The 25728-nt window shown below is 35.3% G+C and overlaps 1 protein-coding gene across 1 annotated transcript in view; it reads right to left on the reverse strand.

Annotated features, from left to right (window-relative positions):
- Positions 1-4815: 4815 nt before the first annotated feature.
- Positions 4816-25728, reverse strand: part of LOC114351805 (atrial natriuretic peptide-converting enzyme) — an 81175-nt gene continuing 60262 nt past the window's right edge. The window contains exons 2-11 of the mRNA XM_028303136.1: positions 18796-18928; positions 18377-18461; positions 15609-15667; positions 14910-15078; positions 13798-13973; positions 13219-13347; positions 12737-12898; positions 12020-12139; positions 10910-11023; positions 4816-4967 (exon numbers count right to left, since the gene is read on the reverse strand). Coding sequence (XP_028158937.1) covers positions 4816-4967; positions 10910-11023; positions 12020-12139; positions 12737-12898; positions 13219-13347; positions 13798-13973; positions 14910-15078; positions 15609-15667; positions 18377-18461; positions 18796-18928 — 1299 coding nt within the window. The remainder of the gene's footprint in view (positions 4968-10909; positions 11024-12019; positions 12140-12736; positions 12899-13218; positions 13348-13797; positions 13974-14909; positions 15079-15608; positions 15668-18376; positions 18462-18795; positions 18929-25728) is intronic.

Raw genomic sequence — 25728 nt, forward strand, 5'->3', positions numbered from 1 at the left:
TTAGGAGCGACTCAGAATCAGTAGCTTAATCGAATCGAATTCGCGCTTTTTGAAAATTGACACATGGATAATTTGCTTCGTTCATAGAAAAATACGTACAGTTAATATAACTGCAAAACTTTAGACATAATGGTGCGCGAAAATAAGTACCTATTAACCGTTAAAAATAAGATGCCCATATCATTATCAGCCACAATTAAAAATAATTAAGATAAAGTTGTATTGTTAAATAGTTCTTTAAAGCTTTTTAAAAAAAAAATGATACTGATTACAAAGTCACCCTGTATAGATAATTATTATAAATTCCTAAATATCATAATATACTATGCTCTTGAACGCAAAGTGATTGTTACACCTAGAGGTAGACAATATAGCCAAAGGCAAGAACATTGAAGCTAAGGTGCAGGTAGGGCAAAAGTGCAATATGAAAGAGTGCGTTCCTCCCGCGGGAGTGGCGGACAATAAAACAGATAATTACTAAAACATTTTACTGTAAAACTAATTGGTACTAAGTAAGAGCCTATTCCAAGGCGGTGAAATATCGATTTTTAGATCGAAAGATGAATACTACGAGAACTACAAATAATTTAGATCGAAAGAACAAATAGAAGATGAAGATCTTTTACAAGTATAAAGTACTCGAACGTAATACGAGTACAGTTGAATTCCAATAAAAACTAAATTGATGTTTGTTTCCAAGGATGAATAGCTATTTCTATTGATTTTTTCTTGAATTTTGAACTTTCAATTTTAAAACACATTATTGCCCTATAGGTCATATTAATAATCGCATTTAACATTTTGGCCCTATAGCTAAAATGAGTTGTTTTAACTTTGCACCGTCCCTACTATTGTCAAGTAGGGGTAAAAATTTTATACTACTGAAATTTCAACGTAGTAAACTCAGGATTAAAGTTCTAAAGTCTAGTATGAATGCCTCTGTCATTCTTAAGAGTCTCAGGCAGTCGGTATCTAATGTGCTAATACGTCTTAAAAAAGCTAACTACATCGTTTATAAAATAAATATTACACCATATCTTGGCCTGGTGATCAAAATGTTGAATCACGGACCCACCACAGCCAATTAAATGTAATTCGGAAGAATGCGTCCCATGTCATAGCAATTGTTCCAATCAATGCGATGTGATAATAGAGACAGAGGAGTAATGGTGTGGCCACACAGCGTGTTATGGTGTGGATTGAAAATGGACCATGGTGGTTGTATGGCAATTATAATGGTGTCATATTTTTGTATTTTGTGAATGGATTTGTAGATATTGTATTTAAAATTTTAATGAAGTTATGGCGTTTGGAATATTGCGCACTAGTAGCGCGACTACCTAGTCACAGTTACTCTAAAAAATAACGTAGATTTGGCAGCCCAGAGACCATGGACTTTTTTTAGATGAGTGCAGTTACTTCATATTTATAACACAATGTAACATCATTAGAACAATATAATGGAAAATTACTAACATCTAATTTGTTCAAATATTTAATTTTTATTTACATTGTACGACGCCAAAGGTTTTAAAGGATCTTTGAAGAAACAATTTGAATGCCTCGTGTTACTATAGTAAAGTTCGTTAGTAACAAGAAGTAACAAGAGTTCTTATTAGTAATTCGAAGAAATGTTTATTCGGGAGACTGAGCATTTGATGATGTAATTCTTAATTACAACCGGCAGAGCAATAGAACGAAGATTCAGATTCAATGGTCCAAAGATATCACCCTTCAAACCTAATTGAAAAATAGCGAACTTTTTCGTTTTCATTAATAATAATTAATTAATTAATGTGTGGTTATAAAAAACGATCTTACGAGTATGAAACTGACAAATCGAATCATTGGTTTTGGGTATCTTTGATCAGAACCCAAAACATAAAAAACGGGTGGTTGAAATGTTGTTCACAATAATGAGGAATAATAAGAGGACTTTGTGGTCCATTTTGATATAATCAGTATGGTATGGTACGAGTATGTATCTACACTAATATTATAAAGAGGAAAACTTTGTTTGTTTGTTTGTATTTCATATTGTTAGTTCAATCAGTCATTCTTTTATGAATACAAATTAGTTTAGATTGTTTTGAGTAATTTAAACAGCCATATCAGACTAATTGAAAAATGTATTGTGAGATGGGAGTGTATTAATAGCAATTGTATTACGCAATACAATTTCAGTCTGTGAATCTATTAGCCGAAATATTTATTATACCTACTATCTCAGACTCAGAATAAAAATATTGATCATTTTAGATGTAGACCATTTTTTATCATTTCACCTATCTGAGAAAAGAATGCAGATGTTTTTTTTCTGAAGCCTCTCAATACCCATATAAGCTGGAAAGCTCTTTTTTCTAAATGATACCTACTCGTATCAATATCTTCTTCTATATTTTATCTTTCTTCTATATTTTGGGACGTCCACCTACAAGGTGGACCGACGACATCGTAAAGGTAGCAGGGAAGCGCTGGACGCAGGCCGCTACCAATCGATCAACATGGAAAGCATTGGGGGAGGCCTATGTTCAGCAGTGGACGTCCTGTGGCTGAAATGATGATGATGATGATGATATTTTATCGACCGAAAATGCTATGATTAGTTGAAAAGATTAACCTCTACGCACGCAGATTTCTTCGACTATATTAATACGGCATCATGGTACAAATTGACCTGAGGGAACAAAGACTAACAGAGAATCTGCACGTCGCCGATCTTATTCAAAAAGGAGGAGCGTATTCTGAGAAGGGTTAACATTTGTGAGATTAAAACAAGTATTGTATCTCATCTGTTGCCATGCTGAGACAAAAAACATAACATCCGGAGTGCAAAACTCATCATAATAAAGGCCAGCGAATAGCGGATGCAGGCATATGTAGTATTGTGTATTTCTCAGATTGCAAACACAAACACGAGTAAGTACAGTCACGGAATGAAAAGGTTCGTCAGTTTTCAAATTGATTCCTTCAACGAATCGCGAGCACATATTACCTTTTGAAACTATGTTACAGAATAATCTCGAGTTAGAAAAAATAATCCTTAACTGTTCGTCAGTAAAGTTCAAAATTATTCAGATCAAAGTTGTTTGACGATTTATCTTGTCAAGAAGATTATTATGATTGATAAACTAAAACCTTCTTGTTGGTTCAACCTGCCATTATTATTTCTATTAAATAAAAAAAACTATTGTCAATTGGTCAATGTCATCATTGCATTGCACTGATGGGATAGAAAATAAACAAGCAAAACCTTATTCGTTAGCAAACGTCATATTTATTTAAATGTTAGCAGCACTGTTTCTTGCACTGTTATGTTGGCAGGTTTGACTCTCACAGTACCTATTAGTGCAAGCGAAAACCGACACTAAGGTGACGAACCTTTTCATTCCGCGACTGTACATTGTACTCGTATATGAGGACCATTCCCGCCTTTTAAATCTTCGGTAGAATAGGCTAGATGACAAAATTTCAATGATTAGTTCGTCAGGCAGATAAATTAGAAAATATTGGACTCATATTTTTTTTTTCGTTCATAATTAAATAATAACAGTGCTACATTGAGTTGAAATGGTGCGATACGTCACGATTGAGTAGAATTTTTACTCAAAAGTGACGTCACGCGACATTTCAACTCAATATAATAGTGTAATTATTCGATAATGAAAAAAAAATGAGTCTAATATTTTCTAAGTATCTGTCTGACGGACTAAATAGAATTTCGATTACAGTACCCAGTCATCATCCCTATTATATTGAATATTGTAGATATTAACTTTTGTAGATAGTTTGGAACCGTAGAATAAAATTACACATTTGAAGACTTTTTAACCGAGATGCTTCACAGAATGCTCTACTTTACTGCTATTATTTGGTACCACTAAAGGAAACATTGAGGTATTTTTTCTATTTACACTTATAAATTATTTCTATTTTTCTTACGTCATTCGTCAAAACATTTTCTTTTGAAATTGTACAACTTACAGAGCTACCTACTAGTAGTGGGAAGGCAAGCGTTTTATTACGCAACGTAAACCAATTTCAACTTTACAGTGAGCTTTTGTACATATACGATAACACTTTAATAAGCACCAAATAGTAGTAAATTATGCTCAAATGTGTACACAGTAGTGAGATCAGTACCCTAAGCACGAACAACTCTCGTAATCGTATAGCAATCGTAAGGTTGTAGTTGTTATGACAAGGGATTGTTTCTTGTCATAAAAGGAAATAATTAATAATAATAATAAAATAATAAATATCGTTGGACATTTTACACTGCGCCGCTAGTCCCAAACTAAGAAAAGCTTGTATGTATATGGGTACTGTAATGGGTACATACTTAAATATATTTTTTTGTAAATACATACAACATACATATTACACATAGAAAACACCCAGACCCGTCACAGAAATTTAATTTCATCATTTCTATTTCTGCCCTTGCCGGGAATCGAACGCGGGCCCTCTCGGCATAGTAGTCCGTTCTGAACTAATTACTACACCAAATTATGTGTATTGTGTATTAATTTCTATATTTATCGTTTATTTATGGGAATTAATAACATGCTTGCTTGGATTTCAGTTGCTAAAGAGCGATAGAGCGATAAATTATAGTAAGTAGGTATAATACATTACTATAGAATATGTTACAGTAGATATAAAAAAGTTTATTGTCAATAAATAAATGTTCAGAGTACTCTTATAACAGTAGCTTCTGCACTAATCACATGATTTGTGTCTCGTAGTTTTTAAGTTTTTACAAATTCAGTCTTTACTTTGAGGTCTGGGTAATGTTACTATAGTTTTTCGTGCTTAGAGATCAGTTGCTAGAGAGCAGTTGAGCGATAAACTAATGTGGTTACAACACTTGAACATCATACGTCCGCCTACATACGCACTCAACATTCCAAGCCGGGAACGCTGCGTTGGCTTTGGATCGTGTAGGCGGACCATGACTTGGGAGCCTGTCAGGACATTTTTTTTGTATTAGAATTTAGATGTAACTATTAGGAGTGAGGCCTATGAATATCAAATTATGAGCATCTTTATAAAACCCATATTTTGCATTGCTGGTGCATTTGAGTGTGGTTTGCTCAAACTATAAAATCTGTTAATATTTTCAAGTTTAGTCGCTATTGACATTTTTATGACCGCTATTCACCCATGCCTGTGATCATATAAATTGGGTGAAATCTTCAAACATTTTCCTAGTACTAGTCCATAGTTTAAGTTACTAAACTATAAATGTATATTTAAACTATTCAGTCTTACATTTTAATGCAGCAGAGACTGTTTATTTTTATGATACAAGGTCTCCTAAGATTATTATTGTGTTTAAACAGGTAGGTTATTTCTTCATAATTAGCTCATTTTCATTTATGCTAAACAATATTCTCAACTTGGAAGCCCTAGTCGACCCGAACTGAAATGTACTCGAATCAAGATTTATGCTCCGTCCACTTAGCAGGAATCGAACCGTATAAACAAGAGTCACAAAGACTATGAGCCTCCGAGCTATGGACCACCTTACACAGACCAAAACACCTTTGACATGAAACCCTTTTCAAACAAGCTAGGTACCTATAGCTTTAACCTAAGGGATTTACTAACACACACTAATACGAAAAAATTTGCAAAAAGTTTTAGCTAATAAGCAATTCAGGATCAATACATTTCTTCGATTCAGCTCATTTTGTGCACGTCCTCGCTCCTGGACTATTGTATCGACTGTTAAAATGGCGGCGTAGGCTAGCCGTCGGCAGCAGCCGCTAACCCGTCGACTGCACGTCGATAGCTGCTAGCCACCTTCTAGCATCGGCTGCAGTTACATTAATATAATATGTCGATAGCAAACTGCTGTTCGTGTGTTAGAGCTTTATAAAATTCCATGGCAGTATGCTGATATTTGAATAAACGACAATTTTAGAATATGGAGTTAATTTAAGTAAGTGCCTACATTTCACTCAATGATCCATAATGTATACTTATTGTTCGTTCATAGTAAAGAGAGAACAATTAAACTCTCCAGTCAATTGGCATTAATTAAAGGAACAGTTAAATCAGGCCACAGGGAAGTCCATTAATAATACTTTAAAGCTCAGTGTTTGTTTATTATCGTTACGATGCAATTGCAGTAAGTGTTTCAGTTCAAGAGTTGTTCACGAATAGGTATGTACCTACTTACACACATACTAAATTTCATTTCTCACTAAAGTCTGTTCGCCGAGAGTTGATAAAAAAATTAAATATCAGAGGTTCTAAACTCATTATGAATTGCGGCCCGCTAATTATTTTTGTCGATATAATGAAAAAGTTGGTAGATTATTTGGCCTGGCCTTTTTTTTGGCCTGGATTCTCGGCTCGGTTACAATTTAATTTTGGACTACCATTTATAAGAATGTTCTAAAAATACCAATTGTCTATCAAAATCTACTAAACGATTTCGCACTACTAAATCATCGTTCTCTTTGCCTCAAATCTACCAAAAAAGTAGAAATCTACTAAAAGTGGTCACGCTGTGGCCGCCGCCGCCCGCCGGCCGGGGCGCTTGACGACAGCTGCGGGGCTCGTACCATTGCATGGTACTCAGTGCGCGTTGTGACAAACGACGCCCGCCATACAGAATTCGATAATTAAGCGACAGTCGCTATTGCAAGACATTTCATAATATTTATCAACTCTCGGCGAACAGACTTTACACATGCTATACTTTTCAGATTTCCACCTCTTTTCATTATACTCATCAAGAATTTTCAGACAAGATGATGATTCCAATAACAACCGCACTCGAGTAGTGGGTTTATACTACGTTTATTAAATCATTGATATCCAATTTATTCAAACAAAAATAGAAAAATAGGTTCATAACAACCTTTATCGTTATTTTATTTATAATTTTATTCATTTACTTGACACTGGCCATTCGTAAACCGCACGAAGCCATTTATAAAAAAGTAAAACACAATAGCTTGGCGAGACGTCATTTGTCAGTTGTCAGATAGGAAAAAATGCTACAATTTTGTCATGTATCGTAAAATTTTTGATATTTCTTCGATCAAAGGTCTTTTTCCTTTACTTATTCTCTTTCTTAGTCGTGTGGTTCAAGTGTCAGATACAAAAAGCGCTAGTCTTAAACCTTCATTGTCCGGAGGTTCCTCAGTCTGCAGCCCTGACCACCGTAGTTTGGATTGGACCCTGCCCCCACTGCCGGCGCATTTATTAGTTTTTTTTAATGTCCTACCTATCTCTTGTATACCTAGGTATTTCTTTTCAATACACCTTACGTACCTATTCACCATTTTACCTAGTATTCTGTACGTTACTTCTGTAATTGAAGTAAAGTTTTAGCTCTCTAGTATATTTCAGTTTGATTCAGGTTATTTGGTTTCTTCTGTCGTGTTTTCTTAATTATATTATGGTTCTGTCAGTTTTATTTCTTTCGATTAGTCTCATACATAGGCCTCTCTAAAGCCTTGTCATTATATTTGATACAATTTTATTATAAAGGCGATATTAATTATTTCGTATCTAAAATGAACTTCGCTGTGAAACCCATAAATAATAGTTAAAACGGTTGTTTGAGTCATAGGAGTGGAAATCTAATTGCTCTACCATTGACTTAAATGTACTCGTATCTATCACAGACGTTACTCTAAAAGCATTACGAATAGTTCTTATAATAAAGTGTCAGCTGGAATAGTTTTTATTACATGTTTGGTCGTCAGATGCATATTAGTAAAGGTTCACGTACACTCACTGTATAAACGTATCAGTTAAAATTTTCCAAAAAATGCGTTAGTGGTTTCAAATAAGTTGGTATTTTATGAAGTTATGTTGGTTAAGTTATCTTGTCTGGGTTTTTCTATTTGGAGGGATTATCTAAAACATTATTTTCTTGTTTGTAACATTTTTTTTCATAATTGTTCTAAAAAGTATTCCAAAGGGTAAACATCGTCGTCGAATATAAAGAATTTTATAACAAGTTTATTAGCAAAAGTAGAATCTGTAGCTACAGATGCTACACACAATGTAGTGTGTGCAGAGCCTAAACAAACTAAGAGGGTTTATCAGTAACTGTGTCAGCGCATTAGTCACCGTGATTTCTATGAACGTTTGTCAATCAGTTCATATTACTATTATTAACTGTTTATTTACAATGGGCCTTAATTAGTATGGGATCGGATTAATTATGACTCGTTCTTAACCGCAGTCATGTGTATATTTGCTATGAGATAATAATGACTTCATAGTCATAGTACCTAACGATACTCTTGTGTGATAATTCTCGTTGTGTTTATGGACTCAAAAATTCAACTCCGACAGTTTCTTCGACAATACGCAACTCCGACACTATGCTACTCCGACAAGATCTAACTCAGACACTACGTTTCTTATACAGTACGTTTTTTTATCCACAACGAGGAAGCTCTTGGCCTGTATCTCACCTGATGGTAAGTGGTGATCAGGCCGAAGGTGGTGATACAGAAACAATTCCGACAGTCCTTTACTTACATGTCAAGATGAGACTATTATGGTTCATACTGTGAAAAACTTATCAGAGAGATCTGATAAGTTTTTCACAGTTGGCTCTACATGAGAATGTAGAGCCAAGCTTCTAACTCTACTCGCCCTAACTTGCTTACTCTGTGTGTCTTGTCTGCTCGTTTGCCTCCTGTCACATAAAAAAAAACCGGCCAAGTGCGAGTCGGACTCGCGCACCGAGGGTTCAGTACAAACCTGCAAGGATTACAAAGTTCGTTCATTACGACAATCTAGTCATAACTATGGTATTTTTATTGCAAAATGAAATTCATAAGTTTATATTTATTAAAAAATATATATTTTGTAATGTAACTAAAAATTTAAGGTTTTCGGAATTTTTCCTTTATGTGTGCTATAAAACGTTGCTTCATGCCAAATTTCAAGATTCTAGGTCGACTGGAAGTAACCTTTAGGTTTTGATTCCCTTGCGAGTACTTGCGAGTTTCAAAATATGCAGCTTAAATTGCTGTTTCTTTTGATTGCGTTGACATAGAAGTTTGATTTTGTTACAGCTTAAAGGTATTATAGCCTCGTAGCGCCCACGGATTTTTTGGATCCTCTTTAACTACGACCCGACCGTCCTTCTTATAGGACTTATAGTTATAGTCCTATCAGCCCAAGATTTTGAGTTGAAATTCGTATGTGTTAGAGTTACCGGTTTGAAGTGAAACTTTCAGGGTATAATTATGATTATATTAGCATGTGTTTTTAAATTCAATTATTTGTCTACCTTTTGTTCTTTACAAAGGCCATCGGGCCACAAATTCTAGATTAAAAGGAAGTATTAAGTGATGTAAAATTAAATAATACAAAAAATTAGTAGTGTAAAGAGTATTAAATTAATAATAATAATAAATATAATAAATATTTTTGAACAATTTCACACATAACGCTATCTAGCCCCATAGTAAGCAATTAATATGCTTGTGTTATGGGTGCTCGCTTAACGGATATACTACATTATATACGTTTTAAATACATACATATTATACTAGTAACACCCAGACCCATCACAGAAATTAAAATTCATCATTTCAATTTCTGCCCGGCTGGGAATCGAACCCGGGACCTCTCGGCATAGTAGTCCCTTTTAGAACTACTACACCAAACGGCCGACAAATAATTAATTAATTAAATTAATTATTAGTGAAAGATAAGTTGCATTTTTATATTAGTAATATTCCATAAACCAATATAACACAAAGCCACAAACTAAAAATATTATGATATTTTTAGTACTNTGTTAGCGAGTGGACAGTTCGTCTAAGATATGAGCAATAAAATTTGAGTCCAAAAAGGCCTATACTAGTGTCAAGTTAAATTAGACACTAATTCCATTATTTAGAGCTCCATTTTAAATGGAACTAATTCTTCTTTGCCTGGCAAATTCCCATTTTATTTGGGGTCAGCCCTCCGCGTCATGCGTCTCCAGGCGCAATTTAAATTTAATATTAATAGAACTAATGATGTAAAAATCAAAATCAAAAATATTTATTCAGTTTAGACCACAAGTGGCACTTATGAACGTCGATAGAAAATAATAAAAAAAGAAAAGGTAGCCCTTATGGGGCACTTTACATGTCTCCTTATCTTTTGGGCCCTACCAGCGCTTCGAGACAAACATATGGCAAGTGCTGAGAAGAAACGCCGGAACAAACTCAGATTCTGTTTCTGTCTGATTCTGACTCAGACTCAAACTCAGACTAAATTATTATCAGTAGTTCCATCATGGAACTATTTGATGGTACGAGTGTCAACGAAGGATAAAATAACGTCCGTCCACTCAAACCACGGACGAACCAACACCAACGTCTTAATAAAATTCTTACGTCAACGTCTTAATTAAATCCATTTTACATTTTTTGATTCCATACATTTCTCCAGAATAAGAAAGGTAGCTTGCACTACCGCAGATGTGCTAAGATGCAATGCTAATAATGTTACAATGTGTACGTAAAATCTTGTTTGTTTGGTAAAAGTTTTGTACATAAGTATTTGTAAGTATTTTGCAGTATGCGAATGTGACATTTGAATGTAATAGGCACAGAGTTTCGCAGTTTAATTTCGAGTTTCTCACTATTGGCCTCCTCGCACAACCTTGGTAGAAGTGACAGCTTTACTTGGCTACGTCGTATAAAATATCCACGATGGAATGTCCTGTCTTGCTTAGCTTGGCCTGTCACAATCTTGGTGGAACTGATAGCCTTGCTAAGCTATCTGGCCAAGCCAACTAGAATGCGCGCGATTATAAAATCTTATCGACGATTTTGAACGACAAATGTATAAAACGATAAACAGTTACAACATAAAAGTATATCGTGCTACGCATCCTAGGTCTATTTATCTTAAAAAACACTAGACTTACCAGTATCGCATCCCTGCTCGTCGGCGCCATCGTAGCAATCAGCTCGGCGATCGCAACGCTTCTCGAAGCTCACGCATCTGGTCTCGTCACAGGAGAACTCTCCTGGGGGACACGCTGTGGAAAGTGTACCTTGTGAGAATGATTTAAGGTTTAAGATGATACTGGACTCCTTGATCCATCAACATGATTTGAGCTAAGGTTGTATATTTAAGTAAATGTATTTTTTGTTATTCGATGCTTACATGGGCAAAGGGCATACCCAGGAGAGGACTGGGGGAGGAGGAGTCCGTTCTCTGGAAGATGTATGCCCCTGCCTGCATGCTTTGTTTCGTCTTCTTGGGCATTGTGCCTCCACTGAGCCTTCCCTAGCCCTTTTTCCCATTATCCGGGGTCGATTCTCCTTGTTCTGAAGCGCCAGGACAGTCTGTCCTGGGTTGTCGAAATACTTGTCTAGGCACGCTATAAATCTTTGGCCACTGTGGACCGCCAGGTGGCCGATGGGCGTCCTCCACCTCTCTTATCTGGCAGTGCTAAGGCCTGTTTTACGACATGCTAAGTATGCACTTGGATACTTAATAAAATCACCAGGTAAGCAATTTACTACTATGGGCATTAGTTCCAGCATAATTGTACTCCTACCTACATGCCATCATTCCCTCGCCAAATTAAATTGATATCTAGTCGCTGGGATAGAAAGCCAACACTGGGTCAAAATATTGAATATGAACATGATTATAACCGTCCTGATTCTGGCGTCAGCTGCTGCCATTTTGTTTTTTAGGACCAATATCTATTTTATTATCGAAGATATTTTGTGAATCACCTGGACGAGCTTATTACAAAGTTTTTGAAAAAAGAAACAACTTACCTGCTGTAGAGACATATTTGAGCTAAACGTAATGTTTCCATATACTATAGTTTTGTACTTATAACATGATAATTATTTTCTAAACATAATGTGTCCATATAATATGCAGTTTGGGACTTATAACATGATATATTTTATAACATGACGACGTTTTGGGTTTCGTCTTACCAGTATTCCGTTCGTCATGCAGCTTCTTCTTTACACACAAAAGAAAAAAAAAACAAAAAGTAAAATCGCCTTACTGAAAGACTCGCGAGGAGTCGTTGTTTCACGAGTGGACGCAGGAGTAGTAGTTTCGCTATCGAAAACGTCAACTGACCCATCAGTATCACCTCTTGGTATTTCATTCTCGCTTTCACGATCTACAGGGAAATAATAAAACAAAAATAAATGGTAAATTATAAAATAAAATGTAAATAATAAAAAGAAGAATCAATAAACCTATAGGCCTATGCAAAAGCATACTTTCATATTGGCTAGCTAATTTGATTTTATTTCAGTCGACATCACATCAAACTATGTATTTTAGTTGCAGTAGCTGTTACAATTACTTTAGTTTTTAGTTGAGCTTGATATGCTATCGACCTTACTCAAAAATACAGGCACATACAAAGGCTATGTAAGCGGAACTTTACTGAGTGCGGAGATCTAATAATGATTGATATTTGTGAACACGCGCATTTTTGTTAATGTAGAAGCTTATTCTGAACGAACTTGGCGCTTAAATAACATAATAGTTAATAAATGACTCTCTCTCTGTGAAATTGGCAAAGCAATAAAAATAATTCGTGATGATTTTAAAAGCCTTTAGTTTCCAAGTTTATTTTGGTTTTGAATGAAAGTATTTCAGGTTTTGGTGAACCGACAATAATTTGGAATATTCAATTTGGTATTGTGATTCACAAGAAATGTGTAAGCCCCACACCGTTTGGTAATTTATGGCCAATTTGTTTGCATACCAGTCACAGCTTTGCAGTTATCTTCGTCATCGCCCTCGGGACAGTCCATGAAACTGTCGCATCTCTTCTCAACGCAAATGGTCTTAGAAGAGCTAGCACACGAGTAACGCTCGCAGTCTGGGGCTATTTGGCTTTGGTCCATATCCTGCTCGGACCAGATGTCTTGCGAGGGAAATTGAACAACAAAATTGTAGATTGCCAATTGGGAGCATTATGTTTTTTTTTTTCACAATTTAGAATTTTTTAGAAAGTGCAATTTACAAACAATAAAATATAGAATGCCAATTGAAAAGTAGTAGGCAACATAAGAATTGGAATTTTAAGTTAACATGGGCGGTTTTACAATGTACGATGTTTTATCTCATTAAATGAACATGAACCTATTTTAATTTAAGAACAACGTAAAAAGTAAAAGAAAAGGATAAAATTAAAACTAAATTAAAAGAAGAAAAGAAAAGAAAAATAAATAAAATAAAACAAACCACTAGGACATCCTCTTTCATCGGATCCATCTGAGCAATCGTTAATGCCGTCACAGCGGCGGGAGCCTGGAACGCACGTGTCGTCGCCACACTGAATTTCATCCGGGCTGCACTGTGGTTCGGTGTACCCTAAACCAGCCGATAGAAGTCAGTAGGTAAGTGGTGTGGTAGGTGGCGTACATACAGTCAACAAAGATTCGACGTTTTAATTACGACAATCACGTTTTACTTGACATCGTATACGAATTCCTAATGGCAACAAGAGCTTTAATTTTTAAATCTTATTTCATCATGAGCGCTGTCTTACTTCTCAGTTACAGATCATTTACAAATTAACATCACCACAGAAATTGTATATTTAGAAAATAATTCGCATTTGCTTACAACCGCCACCCACATGCATACGTCCACTCATTCCAAATACATAGTTTGACGCTATTAAAGTTAAAAAGTTATTCTTTACGAGGTTTGCGATAGCAGCTTAAAATTCAATCATAATGACTTTTAACTACGAGTAAATTAAATGGTGGCGTAGAATTTCTGTAGTCTCATGTAAAAAAGGTTGTCTCAGAAACAAACCTGGATCAATGACGTTGGTCTTCAATTCTTCTCGGTTGTCGACAACTACAGAGCCAAGGCGAGAATGGTTCCTGATGTGGTCTCGTAAAATTTGCGCAATCCGATCGGTGTCGTCATAGCCTGAGGTGATGATGTCCATTGTCACCTTGCAGGAGAAGTCGTCAGATATACGTGACCTGTAATAAGGAGAGTAACATGTTAGAGAAAATGTTCTAGCATGAGTATCGAGTCATGAGTGATTAGAAGGGCTTATTCAGTTTAGGACAGGTTTACGACAGATTCTCTTTAAGACAGATTGTTTTAAGACAGAAATACAATTGATTACATAATTCAAAAGAAAGATTATTAAAAATAAAGTTTATTTAGCTAAATAGTCTTAATAAAAAAAAGTTAAAATATTAATTTTATTGCATCTATGCTTTGCACAATAGTTTTAAGCAACTTTGGTAGTTTCTGAAACTTTGGTTATAGCAGCTGAATATTTCCTGCGTTATCAATGTCAACCATTATTTTGTAAAATCGTTAAATTTCGTAAATTCTTCCGATTCATTGGCAAAATGTTGTATAGATAACACACCTTCAGGGATCAAAATTGGGGGAAGCAAAGCAAGTTGCATATCGACGGTTAAGAACCAATACCATATACATATATCTCAAGTTTTGGCGGTTTTCACTTTTTAATGCCAATAGATTTAAAGTCCAATTTGGCATAGGTTATTCCGCTTTGCCTTTCACACTCCTATCTCAATATTCACAGTATTTCTTAAGTTATTTGCCATAGAAATACCACCTATGTTAAGAGCGCGAAAATTTTATAAGAAGTTTCTTGGTGAACTCTATCAGATTCTAAGTTGAAATGCACAATGATATGTAACACGTGCGGCGCGCACTTAACGGTTCTAAAGATATCTGGAATGTTCTTCTATCTCGTCGTAGTAAATTACAGAAGGTCACTTCTCCACCTTTGGATGTCATGATCAAAAGCAAGCAATATTTTTTACAGACTGATTGTTTTTATAAAGTTTTAACTACACTAAAAAGTCTTAACCAAAAATGATTACGTGAAAATGGTAGGGGCAAGCCCTTGAATTTCAGAAAGAAGGTGTACTTACTGTATGCGGACCAGACTAGCTTTCTGTGTCCCGGGGAGTTTCTGTTTCTCGTAGAGCAGGTTGGCGGCGTCGGCTATGGCCTTGGAAAAGCTCTGGAACTGTTCTGAATCCCTGTTGGAGTACTCCGACTGGTACGGCTGGATCACGACAAACGTCACGCGTAACGTTTCTGTGAACATTTACAATTTATACTTAGTAAAGTTTTTATGGAAACCAGTGAGCCTGCTTTCGCTATAACCAGAAATAATTCCTAGAGTCAGGCATTGGGTTTTTGCGGCGTTAATCTTGAAAACTCATGGTTTTCTCATGGACACTTTGTTACCTGCTGCCGAGTTGGGAATATTAACGCAGAGTATGATGCCCTCAAGCTTAATTGAGCTGCGATATGCGCAAAATTTGTAAACTAAAATAATGTCATATTAAGTCATCGAAAACTGAAATGGCCAGTGTGTAAAAGTTTTTACTCGAACTACACGAAAAACTAGACGTAATGAAACTATGCATTTTGATACTGTAGACGTGATGATACTATGGACGAAATGTACTGTAGACGTAATTCCATTATGGATCATAAGCACCAATGGAAGTGGACTCCAGACGATACTTTGGTGTCCTTTGATCACCCTTGGATAATATCACCCAGGTCCAGGTATTCAATGTGAAATAGACTTACTCGTAGTCTAAATAAAACGAACTTACTTTCTTTGAGATCCGCCTCGACTGGATCGTGGGAACCCGAACCGTGATCAACATCTTCCCTGAAATTATATAATAAAATATTAAATAAATTCATTATGTTTTAAAGTTTGTATTCAACACACTCAGGGCTAAGTCTAAAGTTAAGTTAGCTTACAAGAAAGATGAAGAGAAATACCAAATTAAGTGTAAATATGTTTTTTTTTATGAATTATACTGCGGTCGCTGTAATTAGGTACTTAATATAGTAGGTAGTAGTGTGAAGTGGATTATTATTAAGTACCCCATTACACAAGACTTCATTTTATAGATTTGAAAATTAACTACATATTGCCTACTGTCACCTGCCATGTCTGACTTTATAATATAGGCTACAATTCGTGGCCCTTTGTTCGGTATAGGACAGATTCTGGGATTGGACAGATTCGTGGATTCGGTAGATACTGGATTGGACGGATTCGTGGATTCGGCAGATTCTGTGATTCGACGGATTAGCTATACGACAGAAGTACAGGTATAAATAAAAGTAAAATAAAACCCACTTTTAGTTAAAGAACAATATACATTTAATTTGTTTTAAATAAAAAAAATATTTTGCACAACCGTTTTAAGCAATCAAATACCCTTATTTCATTCTTCAGTGCTGCGGTAACAATTTTATTTATTTGGCAATTCTTTTGCATCAGTTTTGCATTACGTTGCTTCCCCTTGCAATGAATCTGTTCTTTTTTCAACTTCGTGTCTTGAAAACGAGATTCTTTTTTTAACAATTGTATGAATATACTATATAGTAGTGGCTTAACGGGAAATCTTTTTTTTTTTTGACTGGGTTATTTGTACGAAAATTTTCATTATAACAAGTACACACATTCTCGGTATATATTCCCATCCATTGACTTGTGAAATAATGATTAAATGATTTGTATTCCTCTGAGTCATTGACCATTTCTTGTATACTTAATATTGCTTCAGGAACCAAAATCGGAGGCAGCAACGGCAGTTGCATATAAAGGCGCATGATAAACTCTCCATTTGCAGTTTTATCAAATCCAACATTTTGGCACTTTTTAAGTATGGCTTTCCAGTAATGAAAATAGTAGCCGGTTACCTTTACACCAGGATAAACCAATTTTACTGCTTAAATGGTTGCTATTTCGTAGTCGCATTTATAATTTTCAATTGTTACGGAAAATTGGTCCCTTAGAATAGTGAATAATCGTTCATAAGTTGCCTGCGTTTTATTAGGCAGAAGTATGAAAAGTACCGGAACAAAATTTACAGTATTTTCAACGTCAGAAATATTTAAATGAATACTTAGAGTTGATAGAAAGGACTGGGACATACTTTAAACGTGCCATCGCCGTAGAAAGTTTAATTTTTTTAAAATACTCTTGCGCCAATCTCGACCCAAAAAACAAAATTTTGTCTTCGATTCCAGGATCAAATAAAAAGAAACCACCCACAAGACTGTGCGGTAGCTTCAGAGATTTTAAATGTTTGCAGTTTTTAGTATTCATTTTCAGGTAATTATTTCTTGCTTTATATGTATAATATATCCTTTTTCTGTTCAAATGTTGGTTTCTCTTCATCAATCAATTCACAGTCGGCAGTGTCCATGATATCTTCAAATATTTTGGGGATTGAGTCGAGGTTTTTGTATACTAAGGCCTTGCATTTGTCCATTAAACTATCGACTGCGTTTTTGTTAAAATCGGGCAAGCACATATGACGGGACTCTCTAACAATGCGGTTTCATTTATCCAATGTGATGGAACTGCTGCATTCTGACTTATTTACACATCGCCAGTTTATAGTACCACATTTGTTTTTCCCCTTTCACTGTTAATAAATTTTAAATCCCCTACACCGGTACTGGAGCCGGCAAACTCCATTATTTCTTTAAATATTTTTATTCGTTTTAAAAAATGCCTAAAACAACAAAACAGGAAAACAACTGCCAGTGCAATTGTTTCAAGTTGAATAATATGTCATAGGGTAAATGACAATGATTTGAAGTGGCCTGATAAATCATGGAGTAGAACCTATTCAAGGAGTTTACTATATTTTAACTTTTATGTTCATGCAGGATTAACTCTGTCAGTGTGCCAAATCCATTTAGTATTTGAAACGTGATTGAGAAATAAACATTCTAACTCACAACATCACAAATATTTCACATTTTAATATAATTAGTAAGATGGATTTCACTTTATACTTTTAATCTTTTTGAGCACGACTGTTCATTTTCTGTCGTATAGCTAATCCGTCGAATCACAGAATCTGCCGAATCCACGAATCCGTCCAATCCAGTATCTGCCGAATCCACGAATCTGTCCAATCCCAGAATCTGTCCTATACCGAACAATTTTAGGGTCATTATTACCATAATAGTGTAGTGTGGTAGCATTAGCAAATTTTTTTTTATCCACAACGAGGAAGCTCTTGGCCTGTATCTCAGCTGATGGTCAGGCCGAAGGTGGAAGCGAGCTTCACCCGGAATCCTCAACCACGGAGGAACTGGCTATCTTACCTCTAAATGCCGGAACACAACAATGCTGTTAACATTCTTGTTATGGCGAGAGACTTAGGTAAGATGGTGGTAGCTAGCAAGGCGGACTTAGAACAAGCCCTACCACCAACCAAACCGAACAGAAAAATCTGCCCCCACTGGGAATCGAACCCGGGACCTCTGCGTCTGAATCAGGTGGTCTTACCACTAGACCACAGAAGCGGAAATAGGTATAATATCGTTGGATAAAAAAGTAACTTACGTCTGATCAGCGTCCGGATCCTCGGTAGCGATCTCCTCTTGAGGCGGTGGTGTTGTCGTCGACGTAGTCGAAGTGGTGAAAGGAGCTGAAACGTTAAAAACGAAAAATTTATTAACAAACAGAACTATTTCTAAATTTTAATATAAAAATACATAGTAATATTTTACCTTACAAATAAAATGCCTTGGAAATAAAATGATAAATTCACGTCGCTGTCACGGGCCCAGAAGGCTAGCTAAATAGTGCTTTTTAAAAACTAATCTTAGCTATAATTCAAGTAATCATCTTCAAAAACGACAATATGCGTAACTTTTTAAGTAGTACCTACTTTTCAGCATTTGCCAAAAATGATTGGGCGTCTGAAATGTTTAATTCTGGGCAATTCAATTTCATTTCTTCTCGGCATCAGCCACACTTACATAGAAAGTCGAAGAAATCTCGTTTCAGCCTCTTCAGGTGACCGCTGATGCCGATGTCTTCGTCCTTGACCTCGAGGAACTCGTTGGAAGCATCCTCTTCGCCCTCCCAGTACAGATCCTCAGATGGTGAAGCCTGGAATAGATTAATGGAATGCGTTAATGTTATCTTTTTATCTCTAGCATTTGCTTCTCCAACATGTGTTACCAAAATATGGCTGTCCTTTTAAAATACTATGCATTTTAAGGACTCATTTTGTAAGCTTTAAAACACAGGTGTTTTAAAAATTATTGGCAGAATACAAGGTGGATTCTTCACACCACTACAAATATCCGATGATACAGTCAATTTATCTAGCGCTTGCTGTTTATGACTGCCTGAGAAATTAATACAAAATGGAAACGATAAGTGATCTAATTCGGTTATATCTTAACTATACAAAATATCGAAAACCTGGTAACTGATCCTGAAAGTGCTTCACGAGCTCTATCAAAAGGTATCAATAATAGGTTACAGAATTAACTGGATTTATGCGAAAATTCAATTTTACTATCTTATTATAAAGTGATAACTTCTAAATGGCTAAATACTCTCAATTATAATGAAACCGAAATGCTTTTAAATGTACCACTTTAGACATATTTAAACAAGCGAGTTAAGTGTAACTGTTTTTGCTTTTGACACTGTAAAACTGATTGCTGCAATAACCTGTATCTATCTCTATGTATACTTTGTTTTCTTTTTTCTATATTTATATAATACTAGCTGACCCGGCGAACTTTGTTCCGCCTTAATGGCAATAAATAAGCAGACTTTTTTTTTATTTCGAACGGGATAAAAAGTATCCTATGTCCTTCTCCTGGCTCTAAACTACCTCCCTGACAATTTTCAGCTAAATCGGTTCAGCCGTTCTTGAGTTATAAGCGAAGTAACTAACACGACTTTCTTTTATATATAGGGGAGAGTTCGGTATATTGTACCGCCGGGTAAATTGTACCACCCCCATATTTCGTAAAGTATTTATTGAATGTCTGTAATTGCAACACTCAGCGATACACAACTAAAATCAATTAATATCGGCCATGTGGTTTTTGCCGTGACAACAAATACGTGTGTTTTATTTTGAAACGTATTTTTTCATTGTTTTCAAGTAACTTTTGACAATACATGTTTAGTTTGTAATTTTGTTAAATTTAATCACAGGGTGTTTCTAATATATTATTTAGAAGCGTAAATTAGTGTGGATTACAATTATTTGAAACATTTTTCGGTATTTATAAGCTATATTTTTTACCGATTTTTTAAAAGCACTATCACCTAGTCGGCTAAATTGTACCACATCAAGTTGTATGGAACTTTACCAAAGGATTTTGAAATTTTTTTTAGTAAATCATATTTTGAAGTTATAATAGCGTAGTTATGTTTGACTAACAATAAATGAAAGCAAAAGACTGGCAAAGTAGATTAGGTACAAGTGTGCGTTACGATAATTGGAATTACAAAACTTGTACTCAAAATCGTGATAACGTGTAAAACAATATCGATTGTCTATGTTATTAACTACTGTTCCTTTTCGTTTCCTAATTTGTTAAGAATGTATCGTATAATATTTTGCCATAGTTTTTTTATAGGCTTGAAATTTATTGAAATCTAATTTAGTAACCCTGTGGTACAAATTATCGAACCGGTTGGCTAAATTGGACCGAAGCTCTGAACTCGTACTTTGTTGATTTGTGCTAAATATACAACAATCATGTTAATTAATATTTATGAAATAGTAAGTTGAATAATGTATCTTTTATTATATACCATGGACATTAGCAAAAACAAAAGAAAACTATGTGTAAAATGGGATTGAAAAAAACTGGTCCAAATTAGCGGACTCTCCCTTATAGATGTATTTTTTGGGAAGTTGGTTTTTGGGAGGGGGCCTGATGACCTGAAATACAAGCTTCTTTTAGCTTAGTTTAGGCATCAGTCTCCCACAATAATCGAATTCTACTATAAGTCTAAATTGTACTAAAAATATTGTAATGATTGTTGTGGTGAGGAAATAAAGCACTTTTTTAATTGTTTCACCCTGTATAAAAGAACTTATATCATGGTAAATAAACATTGTTCGTGTAAATTAATTGTTATGATGTTAGAATGCGTCATTAATAGAAAATATATAAATGCATCAGGGTTTCTAAAAATAAAATTCCAAAGAAAATGAAATCATTGTTTTATGCTGACTCTCGTATTAAGTAGTCATTATTTTACCTACACACAAACATTTACATTGGAAGGGGCCAGTGGGCAACGTGATTTGAATACCTAAACTTCGTTTGGACCTCAGTTTTGGGAGTAACGCGTGGGTAGGAGTAGGTATTCCATTTAATAGGTGCTTAGCGATTGGCCAAAGGCTTCTTTGCCCCGCCCCCGTGACTTCAGTTTGGCAACAGAACAAGGTCGCGCGGTGACAAGGAATTCCCCAAATGAAATAAGCCCAGTGCTCCAATTCTGCCCCGTAATCAACAGCTCGTTACAGTTCGTGAACCATTAAATGATGCTCTTCCCAAAATTAATGTATGTCTAATTAAAATTGATTTTTTATTTCCTTTGAACTGTGTTTTTGCACTTTACCTACTTTGCTATCGAATGAGTTACCTATAGAAAACTCTATTATATTGTTATTATATTAACTTCCACAAAATAATATGTTGTTACTCTCACATCGTATTCACATAGGTAAAGTCTTAATTTTATCTGAGAAAGTGTAAAAAAGTGTAACTTGTGCTGTGAAATAGACAAAAAATCAAATAAACAGCCGAATTCAAGTTTTCAAAACCTTTAAACAGCAAGGTAATTGAAATCAATAAAGGAATGAACCTCCATTTTTGGCGTAGTGAGTACATTGTCAAAAGCTGACACCGCTTACTAGAAACACTTTAATTAATGTACCTATTTATCATAATAATATCATGGTTACTGGCTATACTGTTTCCTATACTCATTGAATGATCTCCGAGTTCTTAGTATGTAGACAATTTAACACTTTAATTTAAGGTAATGAATACGTCGAAATATTTAATAATATTATTCGGGTATCATTTACACTTATTAGTTCTAACTATTAACCGTAGCAGTTTCAGAGAAGTATCGTTTGTGTCTACTAAGTAAATAGGAATTGTTACTGGAAACGTTTTACGATTGACATAATCTAACATTTGGGTCACAAGCCAATACAAATAAGAGCGGATAAACTGGACAGTTTACAGTTTATACAGTATTCAACTGTACAGTTTAACCAGTATTGGGTATATTTGTTCATGTACTCTCGCACATAAACAAAAATGAAAATAGTCAAAGCTTGATCATTCTAAAGGTATTTTCGCGGATACCATCTCCACAGAATCCTCTTAAAAAAAGTATTGCTTGATAAAAATTATCAGTATTTGATTCGATGTGTTTCATTTAAATACTTATTCAAGTTTTTAAGCACTTCAATGTATTCAAGAGACAAATCTATGGCTAACGGACTGATATGATCTGATTCCAAACACTGAACTTACAGACAACACATTAACACAAAATGTACAAAGACACTAGAGCAACTCGTAAAGTTGTCATTAGCGCTCAAAAGGTCATGATTCGCAAATAAATCGACACTCAAGCCGCAATTAGGGAGGGTGGGGCTGTCGACACGACGAGGGATTTCTTTGCAATTCCAGTTAGTCCGACATGATCCTCGGACGGGTGCGGACGACGCGACTCGCAAGCTAATAGCCCTATTCTCTCGCTAACACAAGGCGACACACTGTTCGAATTATCACTCTTTTTGTTTCGGAAAATCAAGTTAATGGGACATTGGCTTAATACATTTTTCGAGACTTCAGATTCAGACACTTTTGTAACGCATTAAAATTAGGAAGAGTAGTCCTTTTTTATATCTTCTATCAACGCACAGCTCAAAATTTGCCATGCAGGTAGATTTTATGACGTAGGTGTCCGCTAAGAAAGGATTTTACGAAACTCCAACCTAAAGGGGGTAAAATGGGATCCACACGTACGAAGTCGCGGGCGGCTGGAAATACACGTACATAACTTTTTTTTTGCAGAATAAAATCTTAATCAACATGACAGTCGGATAATTTAACCAATACATACAGGCCTTAAATTACTTAAGTGATATGCCTTATTGGTGTCAATGATTCTCTTTAGTAATAAGTATTGTAATTCGATCGCACAATGAATCAGCGGCTGAATTTAACCAGACAAAACAAGTTTAAAAGAAAACCAGTTTTTAACATAACATAATATGTATTCAGGGTTTACGACAGTGCATCCATTGCAGGTGCCTGTTTTCATTACAAGATGATATCAGTAAAGAAAAAGTGTGGAAAGTACATTGAATGCAAATGTTTTATTCTGTTAAAGTATTCTAGTTTTAACCTGTAAGAAATAATTGGAAAAAGCGCCATCTATGAAACGTGTGACTATCTAGACGTGATCCCTAGTTTCAGAACCTTACGTAAGATAAAACCACGCATGTTTCAAGACGATTACTAAAAGAATTAACATTTTTACAGAACAAATTGCGTTTTAAATCCAATAATAAGTTCACTCTATGAACACCAAAGTCAAGTGCCAAAAATTCAATATTAAACCACATTTCAAAACCATCTAACCGTACATCTAAGTTCAGAAACTTTAAAATGGCTGAGTGGATGCACCCGTCTTGTTAGCGCAGTTCTCATCATAACAGAAACCAGTGATAAAAATGCAACAGAGTAGAAGTCTAAAGAAATAATTGTGTTGTAGAAATAACACCTTTCCGAGATAAAAATGTATAGCTGAAGGTGACATCTGAACTAGTTATTTGAAAGGAAATTCCAGTGGATGGAATAGTTAGAAGTAGCTTCAATAATATTGAAGTGAATAAACAGTATTTGCATTCGATAGAGGCTTAACAAGCAGTACAGGCTTTTACAATTCCCACATGGCAGGCACGTTAAGCCAACAGCTACGAGCCATTTCGGATGTCGATGATGGCTTATGAAGATTTTGCCCGAGTAGTGAGTAGTGCAGATTTGAAGCCCATTTGGCTACTTTATTGAACTTATTTAATAATGTATCGTCTATTAATAATATATCTACACACAAAAAGGTTTGATAGACTCTGCTTCAGTTGGGACACAAAACAGATTTTGTGGTTGGGAGTTAAAACTTATCAAGATTCCTGAAACGCTACATTTGAATCCGAAAAATTTTACATCAATGGAACTTTTATTTTTAATATACCCAATATGTTGTTTTCTATCTCTGAAATCTGTTTACACTTCTTCAATCAAACTATTATTTTCTCTTCTAGCTTACGAGATTTCTATAGTTTACATTGGAAAGGGTATGCAGTATGCACCTTTCCAATGTAACACCTAATATTATTATAACCCATTAACTAAATATAAGTCAAGGTTCACTCGCCTTCCCTGGCGCCCTTGAGGAACCCACAGGAACCTGTTGTCGGCTACACAAATATTATTATTTTTAGAAGTTTAAATGGAGATTCAGCATCATAGTTGTTTGTAGAAAATGTTACCGGTGCGAAGTCCACGGAGAACAGATTAAACATTTAATTTTAGTCAATGAGATGTATGTTTGGCATAGACTATCAATAAAGATAAGAGTAAAGGTCAGTTACTAAAGTACCTAAAATACTGGAAATATTAATGAATAATGTTATTCCAAGTATGATTTCACACTGGTCAATATTTTTACCAAACACATCTGATAGGGACAAATAAATGTAACTCAATTAAGAGGTCATCCGAAAGAAGACCTAATTTGTCTCATGTTTTTGATTATAATTTCGGTAATTACATGTTGCTCTATTTCTTATCACGTGAGCTGTTTGTTTTCGCTGACCTATGTCCCCGGCAACAATCGGGTTTCGACGCGGGAGCGACTTATAAACATTGCCAGTAATTTTAGACTTTATTGCGTCCCTGTGGCCAGAATGCAGGTGGAAACTGTAAATTGGGAACATTAATGCTGATCTAGAAAGAGGAGGAAAAACTATCACTGGTTGGAGAGAACACAATTTACCTGTTTTAATCTTACTCACTGAATTTATTTTACATACATAGTTTGATGGGTGACACGACTGATTTATTGATTATAATAAATCAATAAACATGTTGTTTTGGTTGGGAATGGACCATGCGGTTTTAATATCGAGTCTTAGTAGCTCAACAAACTAAAATTTTTGACAACTTTTCTAACACTCTTCGTGACTCTGGATTGAAAACGAGAATAATTCATATATTCTCCATAAAAATTGAGGCTATTGATCACCCTGTATAACATCAAAATACAATTTTAGTTACATTCATAGCCATTTTGAACCGCATTGTTGGTTCTGTCAGTCGGTAATCGGATTAAGTTACACGTAAAATGCAGGAATCATTTTGATTTTCGCCTAAATTGATGAACTTATCCAATTTGCATTCGAGTATAGATTCGCTATTCCTATTAGTAACTTGACCGCTAATAAACATTTCGCGCATTTCGCCTGTAAACACGTTGCGGGAACTAAAAATGTTTGTGGGATCACCAACTCGTTGTTCGTAACGTGTACCTACCTAGGCGTTTCTATTTATTTTCGTGGCTATTCTGCCCGCAAAAACACTGGCCTAATCTATAGACTGGATATTGAGTGAAACAATAACAGTGAAGTTTAAACATCCTGCTACATACAGATGCTGTGGACTGAAGCCCTCAGCGGTTTGGGACTTGAAATTAAGTAGTATAACTGAAATTCTTATTGAGAGAATCTGCATTTTGCTTTTCTTTCGAATAAGACGTTTTGAGTCGAGCGTACTCGCATATACATGGGACCGCACACGGAATTTGTATGACCTAAATGAAACTGAAATTATCTATGAGTAGGAATA

This window comes from Ostrinia furnacalis, unplaced genomic scaffold (genome assembly GCF_004193835.3).
Source record: "Ostrinia furnacalis isolate ACB-3 unplaced genomic scaffold, ASM419383v2 OfSCF1198, whole genome shotgun sequence".
NCBI classification, from domain to species: Eukaryota; Metazoa; Arthropoda; class Insecta; order Lepidoptera; family Crambidae; genus Ostrinia; species Ostrinia furnacalis.